Consider the following 10,153-nt stretch of genomic DNA (forward strand, 5'->3'; position numbering starts at 1 on the left):
TACAGAAAAGAACATTTATGTTTAATCTATCTAATAGTGTGTTGGTCATACTATACAATAATTTATAGCTCATAAAGAGCTTTAAAAAATAATTGCATATTAAATCGCAATCGCAATATTGGTAAAAAAAATCGCAATTAGATTATTTTCCAAAACCGTTCAGCCCTAATTGGAACAGTTCATTGTTGGAGCTGAGCTGAATGATAGAGAGATGCAGATCGTGTGCAGAGCAGGGGGACGCGAGGAACAGTATTAAGAACTGCTGCTTTAGAACATTGATTTTGAATCTTGTGAATCCATTAGAATCGTTAGAAGACAGAATCGCGATTCATATATGAACAGATTTTTACGTGCACCTCTATTTCTCTTCCTCTTCTCTAAAGCAGCGCAGCATGGCCTCGCCCCCTTTGCTGCCTTTTCCCGAGGGCGGGGTTTATCTGGGTTTGTGATGTCACGAACCCGTGAAGTAACTTGTTGTAGTCCCTACCAGCCATTTTTGTAGGCATTAAACTGCCAGAATTTTAAAAGACGATATCTCTGTTTGCATTGAACTTTCAGCTTCGCAACTTTGCAGATATTGTTTATGCTCAAACAGCAACATTACACACTAACTAACATTAAAAAAGTGAAATCGCAATCAACCACCCCTTTAACAGTTTTATCATTTTACTTTGCACATTTTGGCTTAATACATAATGGTAAAATATAGGATAATAAATGTCAAATGTGTTTTAAATGTCCTAATTCTCATAGCAACACTTGTTCTTATGTACTCCAATTCAGCCAAGCACAACAATCCTGCTTTCTTGAGCCTCCAATCCCATCCCTTAACCAATAAACAAAGTGGTGTAAACACCGACTCTATATGTTGAACTTTGTACCTGTGCAAACAAGGTCTCAGTTCAGTGTCTGCCATCTGGTCACAGCAGAGGGTGCAGCAGTTATCTCTGATGCTAACTTGCTTGAGCAAAGCCAGGCGCCTGTGTCTGAAATAATGAAAATAGTGGCATGAATGGTATGAGTCACCTGCTTTAGGTGATAACTAATGTATTATTCACATTCACAACAGTCATTGATACTTGGCCCTGTGTACAGAAATCTAATAAACGGTGCAAACCTGGGCAAAATGATTTTCTCATCTGATGCGAGTGAGGCAAACTCATTAAATGTGTTGAATTTGATGGAGGGGGGATGGCGGAAGGGCTTGGCTCCGAAGTTGAACTCACACTGTTGGTAGGACATGAAACTGGCTGCGGCAAAGAAGCCAGACCTAAGACAAGGTAAAGCAAGTTTTAAGACAAGGTAAAGCAAGTTTTAAGGCAAGGTAAAGCTCCATAAACATTTTTTTTTTGTGGTGGAGGAAGTGAGCTTTGCTTACGTGGCGGAGGAGAACACCTGCTTCTCAGGAGGCAGCTGGTGTCCGTTTAGATAGAAAATCATCTGCTTCTTACTGAGGTCCAGCAGGAACCCTATGGCATCACCTAGAAAGCCCAGAGAACACTTAGTACAAAACTTTGCTAAAGTTTTATTTCCAAAATGATGAAATACACTACATGTAGGAAAACATCACATAATTGAAGAACTTGGGTGCTGAACAGGATGCTCTGCACAAACCTTCTTTCCAGCAGGGGTGGGAGTGAGGTTTACTGCGAGCGTTGTACCAGATCAGCTGCCTGCAGCCATCATACGCACATGAGTACTCATCATCTCCAATCCCATAACCCTCCTGTACAAAGAAACATGTTCTTACTACTGAAATTCAAGTTGATTTCTTCATTTATGTGATAAGATAATATAATAAGAGAAAGCACAAATATCTAAACATAACCAGAAACACACATGGTTAAGAAACTTGCTGTCCTTGGTTGCCCAGCCAATCTGCATGACGCCAGAGGTGATGACCGTTACTTCATAGTACCAAACTCCCGAATCCACACAGAATGTACAGCGGACGCTCTCAAATGATGATGCATCACACCGCGCCTAATGAGAAAAGGCCAGATCACGTTAGACATCAAGTTTTTGCACTAATCACAATATTTTGTTTGTTTGTTATGGTTACAACTAGCTATTCTTCCACAATAGGTAAAAAGGTTAAGGCATGCTTAGAACTTTATGAGTTGTATGTAAACCTTTCAAAGAAGTATGAAAAGATGTTTTGTTTATAGAGTGGCCTAACTGGAAGTGAAACAGCAGAATTGCACAGAATTCTGTAGATTTCCACATAATCTGAATCATCATTCATATCTTTCATATCTCTACAACATTCCTCATGCCTTGTGTGTATATTTATTTGGTTTTCATTTATTTCTTTATTCTCATTTTGAAAGTGCTTTAAATAACGGTCTTCTATCTACCAATAAGAGTGTAGTTCAGTTCTGTTGATCACATCTTACATGATCTAAATCCATTTTGCAGAATTTAACCCACAGTTATAATAATGGTTTGTCTCTCACCTCCAGTCCAGTAGGAGAGATCTTGAGATATTCGCTGACATCATTACTGTTCAGCATGGCGTTGATGTTGTTTAAGTTGACCTTCTCATAGGTAAACTGACGCCCCTCTTTAATGACTACAGGCCAAAGTGTGACCAAAGATAAAATTATCAGTGAGACACAATGTACAATCTTAATATTTGACTTAAATTGACAAAATCATCACCAATTACAAACAGTTCTTCCATATTCCACAGAAAGTGAACTCAATGAAAATCAAAAAAAGTATTTAAAGGATTTCACATTCTATGGGAAATATTTATTTCCTAGGTCATTCTTCATTTAAAAAGTCTCAGTAAAGATACTCACAGAGGTTATCAAGGCTCCACTGGGCACAAAAGCCCACTTGACGCTTCAGGTAGTCTGGATGATCTGCCCAGCACTCCAGAACAGACAAACGCTTACTGATGCACGATTCCGACACTGTTAACTTGTTTTCACCTAAGATAAAGACAGACTGTCATTAAAGTACCTTTCTGAGACTCTTCTGACTGAACATTTTGAGCGGAGACCAGTTAGACTTACTGGTTTGAGAGAACTTCTCTAAAGCGATGAGAGCAAACAGCATGACAGTGGGATGGGCCTCAGAACTCTAGAAGAACAACAAGACCACTTCAATGGCTATAATACCAGCTTTAATGCAATTGATCGTGCAAAACCAAAGCATTAGTATAAAAAGAGTGAAAATGATCACCAAACTGGGATATTTCGCAGCTTAGTTTACATAAGTATTCTAAGTATACTGGGGAGGAAGATTTGCATTGTGAATGTTAGAGTACATCTATGCAGCAATTTGAACCATCACTTCAAAAGACTTCCTGTTTTCCATGATGTGACCCCTTAAAGAAATACCCCGTTAGTCAGTATGTTTAATAAAACCACTCAACATTCTTACCAAACTCTCAAGTAAGTACTCCAGAGTTCCAGGGCTGAGGAGCGCAATGCTCGCTGGACCTGTAGACAGAAGAGTAAAAAGATGAAGTACTCTAGTATTAACTAGGGCTGCACGATAAATCGCAGCGATATTTAACGCGCATCTTGTCAGTAAAGCTGGTTCTTTAATCAGCGGTAAATCTATCGCATGCGATTTATCATGCAGCCCTAGTATTAACCAAATGATTCCTTTGGGCAATGTGTCTTAGGGCTGTCAAAATGGCTGAAAAACTAAATTCGAATTTTGTAATTAAATATTATCAAAATTTGAATTATATTCAAATTTAAATGGCAGAATTTCAGTTAGGGTTAAGAAAAGCTTTTGGCTTCTCTCCTGAGGCCACAAGAGGGCGCATCGAGCAAAATACTACTAATGCAAATCAAAGCATAAGACAACATGACTATCTGTGAAAAAAGTGCATAATGTTTAAAATAATGTTTATAAACCAATTATAATTAATTAAGTTCCTTAAACAACTATAAACAAAACAGCATCATGTATGTATGCATAGTTTAATACAAAGGGCCGAAAGCCAATCACACAGAGTACATTTTTCATTTAAAAACACGAGTTGCAGTGGGATGGGGAAAATACCCCACCATAAAGTCTTGAGATATGCTTTTTTAAAGTTGCATTAATTTTACATGGCTTTCTAAACATGCGGCTCTTTTGTGCGAGACGCGAGTGCAATGGTGATAGATGTCCCTCTAGAAAATGCGCGAAATATGCGTTCTGTGTAAACGGCTTGGTTTCAGTTTTGACGTAAACAAAAGATCTTCTTTGCATTGATGTTCTCTTTTTCCGCAATATTTGTCATTAATTACGCAGCAGCGCCGCATCTAGTGGCTTCAACTGGATATGCTAAGAAAAACATAATCCAACGACACTTACATCGTCATCGCATCTTGTGCGCCACTGATAAGGCTGCCTCCTTAACGCACACCTAAAATTGTGGAGTTTAATTTTAAATTCGACGAATATTTGAAATTAGATTTTTTTTTTTTGACAGCCCTAATGTGTCTGACCTTAAAAACAGAAGCACATATCTACAAACTGAGAGAACTGGACAGTGTGCGTGTGTGTGTTTGTGTGCTGCAGCCTCAGCAGAGCTGTCAAATCACAGGCCTCTGAGGGAGCCTGCAGCATGCTCAGTCATGACAGGTCTTCACAGGTCTTCACAGACTGCAAACTCAGCTCTTTAGCTTTAGAGGAACAGGCTAGTGCAAATATGACGTAAAACGAGATGCATATATATATATAGTATACACACACACACATACATATATATATATATATATATATATATATATATACACAAATCCTAAAATTATATGTATCGCTTACAAATAACTGGACATCACATCTGTGACAGTGTCAGAATGGGAAAAAGGCTTGCAGCATTGCTTCAGTCAATGCAGTGTGTGTGTGTGTGTGTGTGCATGTCCCTTACCAGCCAGTTTCTCAGCCAGACAGCCCAGGACTGCTGTGGTGTTGCGGTGTTTGGCTGGGATGAGGGCATCCTGACGTGCCACAGCAGCACTCAGATTTAACATGTCTGACAACTTCTGCAGAGCATCCTTACAAAACAAACTCTTCATCAATGACTGAATTTGTAATGGGTCAGAAAATAATGCACTGAATCAGGAAACTACCACACACAGAACAGCTGCTCCTTCACCTTAATATTAGCTGCACTTTCTTCCTCAAAACTTAAACAAGGAGTCAGAAGCAATAACATATTTTTACTCATACTTAATATATATATTTTTACAAGGTTGTTACTGTCACTTTTGATCAATCCTTGCTGAATAAAAGTATTAATTTCTAAGTACTAAAAAACATAATGACTTTAAACTTTAAGTAGAGTATTTGAAGATAACAATATGTATATACACAAAGATTCTTCATGTAATTTAACACATTTTTTCCATATTTGGAATTTGATGGACCCAAACCAAAAGAGGACATAAATGAACAATAAATCTCGTATCAGTATAAAAACAGTTGCATAACATCATAATACCTTAATCTTGAATCTTAATGCTCAGTTAAGCATGATTCTGACCGCAATTATAAACTATAACAGAAATTATACCAAGATTTTATCTTGGTATCAAGATAAAATAGAAAAAAGAACCATTTCAGTGCAAAAAAAGCATCTGTTGAAATCAATTAAATAAAGCGAGAGGGATATCACTCAAAAGCAGCATAAATTCAAGTACCAGGGAAATGTTGTGGTCCCATTTTCAAAGTGCTAGAAAAAATAGAGCTGCATTACTGTCCATTAGCAAAAACAGAGGTGGAAAAATAGTTTGGTAGTCAATGTTGTGTGGTAATGTATATGTGAACTCACTTTGGTAGGCAAAGGGCATTCATCCAATAAGAGGGTTATTACGGCCGGTCCTAGTGGGTCATCTAGAGGAATTACCCTAATTAAAGACTGCACCACTTCCAACCAGCCATCATCTACAGCGTGAGAAAAAGAGGGACAGAGACAAAAGAGGATGGGGGGGAAGAACAAACAGAAGTTCAGTCTATGGGACATGTCTATTACAGAGCCATTATTATGACAATGCATTCAAACAACATTGAAAATGATTGGTTAAACAATATGGGTTTTTCCAATTGCTAATGCCAACATCTCGAGAGCAGATGGTCTATAAGAAGTCAACATTATATGATAATGATGATGATGATGATGATGAGCAAATTAGATAACTAAATTGCTAAAATTACACATTTATTTTACAGAAAACATACTCAAAAATGCACATAAATTGACACAAAAACAATCTACTAAACACATGCTATTCAGGGGGTTTCGATGTCAATCTTGAAGCCCAGAGTAGCGTTTCCACCTGTTTACTCCTGCATGAAGCTCTAAGCAGCCACCTGACGCCACAGAGTCTCAAACCACAACATGCAGGCTCAGCTTGGAGCAACAGATGCATGTATAAATAAAATCAACAGTCACAGAGGCTTTGGCAATGGCACAAGAAGAGAGGCAGACTGGCGACCTGCATATTATGACCTTGCTCAATTTTGACCCCTGATTAGAGTCTGGTCCATCCGCAGACCCAAACAATCTCCTCAACATTACAACGGTACACTTAGATTCACTGCAGGTAACATCCATGACTAATTAAAAAGATAGAAGGTAAATTTGTATGCAAAAAGGACATGTAAACAAACAGCAGCGCACTGCCCTTGTAAACTAGCAAAAGCAGTGTAGCTTTTACACACTTTTAAACACAGTGTTTGTTTCTGCAGTCTTGAGGCTCTGAGGGACTTTAAAGCTGCAGCTTTCTGTTGCGAACTGAGTGACGGCATGACAATGGCAGCGCAAGGCACGAGCCAAAATTCAAAAGTAGCCGCCACTAATACCCACAGCTTCCGCTGTTAGATTAAAATCCTAATAACTTAATCAGTAGCCAGGGGGTCACAACAAGCTGCACTTGTTCCCCTGATGGAAAAAAAACAAGCCTGGAACCAAAGAGTCGAGGTTCGGCTGGTTTGCTTGGCTAATAACTACATTGTTTTCTGACAGACATTCAAAAGTAGCTACTCATTCTAACTAAATAAAACTCAACAATGAATGTTTTGAGCTTTATATTTGAGTAGATGAAGTAGACACCAATGAATGTCACAGCTCATGCACACGCCTGGAGCAAGGAGAAAGTAATAAAGCTGAAGAGCTTGTGACTGCACACATTCTCGTTGTGCCATCAGTGTTGTCATTCTCCTGTGGTTCCAGATCATTTGGGTCATATTTACGATTCAGGTGATCCTTTCAAAACAAATCAGAGTTTATATGAAGCAAAAATGGCACCATCCAAGTCTGAGATTTCAAGCATTGAGATGAATGGGAATGTTAACAGACAATTTTCTCCAGGCATTTTAGGGGGTTTTTAGACTTCATACACTGGTTCATGAAAAGACCAAGCATAAAGATGCATTTGAGATGAATAGCAATCCAATCACCTCAGTAGGTGGTACAGCTGTACGATTTGAGAGAGAGAAAAAAAAATCTAACTGTCGTTTTTATGATAAAAAAAATTGTGATTGCAATTTAAAATGTAATTTAAAAAGAAAGGAAACAAAAAAAACTTCAGATTTGCTGTTCTCATTTGCGGGGATGGACAACTTTGCCAAAAATGTTGAGATTATATCTCAATATGACTATAAAATAATTAATTAAAAAATCTTATTATATTATTATTAAATACAAATACTAAACAAAATTAAGAAACTGTTGTAATATTTCACTTTAAAATTAAAAAATGAGAAATTTAAGAAAAAAATAAACAATAATAATTTCATTTTAAAGTACAGCTGTAAAATTATAATACTAATATTTATGGCTGACTATGGCTGTCTAAGTTCTTAATTTTCAAACGTTAAACCATCAAGCTTTTATTTTAGCAGAAAACCACAGGGAGCACTTAAGCTTCTCTTTTGTTGACAACAGCTGCTTTATAAGTGCTTCTCATAACAGGTTTATTGCATATTCTCAAATTCATGTCATGAGTGAGCCAAACTCAGAGTAGATGCATATGAGTTTGAGTGGTGCAGAATTTACAGCAAACCAAGCTGCAGTTTACATGTAAAAGAACACAATGGCACACTTCACTCTGAAACACGCAGTGCATAAATCTATTAAATAAAATTACAGCCTTTGCGATTTGGTAATCCCATTATCCATATAGATAATCACATATAAGCCATACAATAAGTGACATGGGTAAGTGTATATGCATCTGCATGTGCATAAACTTTACTCCTCGCAATCAGAATGCCAGCATTTGAAAGTTTGTGAATCCCACCATCCACATGTGAACAATCTTGGATGAGACACATGGATGACAAGAGCATTAGAACTTTCTTGTATTGGCATATAGCGCAATAGCAGATTTGAACCCTTTATGGAAGTGCTGCAGCATTTTGCGTGTCATTCACTCACCCGTCTCTGCCATCTCATGCAGCGTTATCATGGAGTACGGTGGCTCTTGGTCACTGAAACACAAAAAGAACAAATACAATAGTTAATGGCAAAAAAGTAGAGCAACCTAATAAGAGAAAATGTTTACCTGTGTGCCTCATACCCAGGGTGTAAGCATCTTATTTAGTCCTTGGCTGCTCTAGACATTAGTTATGAAAGCCTAATGCTATAACAGGTGATTGTGTGAAACATGGCTGGTTGCTATTGGAGGGCAGACTCCCGCCGCCACCGCTGTTTTGGCTTTAGGGTGTATGCATCCATTTTGCAAGCTGGGTCTGCAACAGTAAATCTAAGCAGCGATAGCAAAATCCCATGAGGTGCCGATCAAAACACCACCAGAGACACTTAAGCAGGGAAAATAAATTTGCCTCTATTCTGCAGTGTGACACCGTTGTGGTTCATTTGTCAGTCATAAATCAGTGCTTGGTGGGTACTAGGGGTGATGTTTTCAAACAGCAGACGAGGACAAGGAAAAGATAGCTATGAGGGTGGTCGAAAAAGAGAAAGAGAGAGTGTGTGAGAAAGGTCTAATGCCCCCAGCCATAGGTGTCTGTCTGCTGTGTGATTGCTGTGTAATGGTCACACAGGGATATGTGCTAGTTAGAAACACGCTGATTTTCTGCACTGTACAGAACAGACCCCCCTAATTCAAGGTTCTCAACCTTTTTGACTCAAAGTCCCCCATACTGGCTAAAATATTTGCTCTAGGATGGTAATTAAGACAATATTGCTTGTCTTCAAACTTTATTAACAGAAACTGGGTGTTAGTAAATTATAGACGATTCATGTTGTGATTCTATGAGATTGAATCTTTCAATAAAAAGAGTTATGGATATACAGTATATGCTCATTACCAGTGTTGGGAGTAACGCATTACAAAAGCAATAATATTACAGTAGTATATTACTTTTTGCTGTAACGCAGTAATATAACGCATTAGACATATTTATAAAATGTTTCCTCTGGTTGACAGAGTAAGTATATAAAAAATAAATATTGAGCCAGAAAAGTCATGCAAATTTTGAAAAAAAATGTCTTAGCTATATCATCAAAACTAGGATTTCAGGTTTAAGAATAAAAACGGCTGTCAAAGGATGTGGTTGACCAACCATAATATATTCCAGCTGTAAAAGAAAAGAAAAGAAAAGAAAAAAACAGAAAAGAAAGGAAAAGCTGACACTCCCCCTTGTGCCCTTTAGGTATTTTTCTTTGGAATCAAAACAAAAACATTTCCTTTTCTTGTGAAGCTGCTGCTGCAGATTTTTTTTTCTTTAATCTGAGATTCTCTAAAAAAGTGACCATAAACTATTCAAATATTCAGGCAATACTGCAGGCCTCGCAAATAAGATGGTGGGTACAGAGCCACCAAATCTGATGTACACATAGAACAACTTCTAGTCTAAAGTGAACATCCATCATTAGATAGCAGTAGGCCGGCTGTGTGGGAAGGTGTAAGAACATGTAACAAAGAGGAAGAGTGACTGGCGACTCTGATATCCAGCCAAAATGTTAAAAGATACATGAAGCTCTCTCCGTTACCTCAAGCTGCTGTCTTGGGCAATACATTAGGGTGCTTTCACACCTGTAGATCGATTGCTTTGTTCCGAAACAGGGATTAAAATGATTACAATGTTGCTTTTTATTCTTGGTGCGGTTCGCTTTCAAACGGTAAAGTTTCTAAACGGACCAAATTTGTTAATACAAGTCACGCGCGAGTAAACTGTT

At 37.9% G+C, this 10,153-nt stretch overlaps 1 protein-coding gene across 6 annotated transcripts in view; it reads right to left on the bottom strand.

Moving 5' to 3' along the window:
* The window catches only part of LOC107740308 (RING finger and SPRY domain-containing protein 1-like), a 20,498-nt gene that overhangs the window by 2,531 nt on the left and 7,814 nt on the right, over positions 1–10,153 (bottom strand). For all 6 annotated transcript variants that reach the window (XM_016552698.1, XM_016552697.1, XM_016552693.1 and 3 more), the window contains exons 3-14: positions 8,390–8,442; positions 5,783–5,895; positions 4,880–5,006; positions 3,391–3,449; positions 3,021–3,087; positions 2,805–2,936; positions 2,457–2,572; positions 1,840–1,983; positions 1,615–1,726; positions 1,379–1,481; positions 1,118–1,270; positions 882–986 (exon numbers count right to left, since the gene is read on the bottom strand). In XM_016552698.1, the coding sequence (XP_016408184.1) occupies positions 882–986; positions 1,118–1,270; positions 1,379–1,481; positions 1,615–1,726; positions 1,840–1,983; positions 2,457–2,572; positions 2,805–2,936; positions 3,021–3,087; positions 3,391–3,449; positions 4,880–5,006; positions 5,783–5,895; positions 8,390–8,442 (1,284 nt within the window). The remainder of the gene's footprint in view (positions 1–881; positions 987–1,117; positions 1,271–1,378; positions 1,482–1,614; positions 1,727–1,839; positions 1,984–2,456; positions 2,573–2,804; positions 2,937–3,020; positions 3,088–3,390; positions 3,450–4,879; positions 5,007–5,782; positions 5,896–8,389; positions 8,443–10,153) is intronic.

The sequence above is a fragment of the Sinocyclocheilus rhinocerous genome, unplaced genomic scaffold (assembly GCF_001515625.1).
Source record: "Sinocyclocheilus rhinocerous isolate Xijiao unplaced genomic scaffold, SAMN03320098_v1.1 scaffold1426, whole genome shotgun sequence".
Lineage (NCBI taxonomy): Eukaryota > Metazoa > Chordata > Actinopteri > Cypriniformes > Cyprinidae > Sinocyclocheilus > Sinocyclocheilus rhinocerous.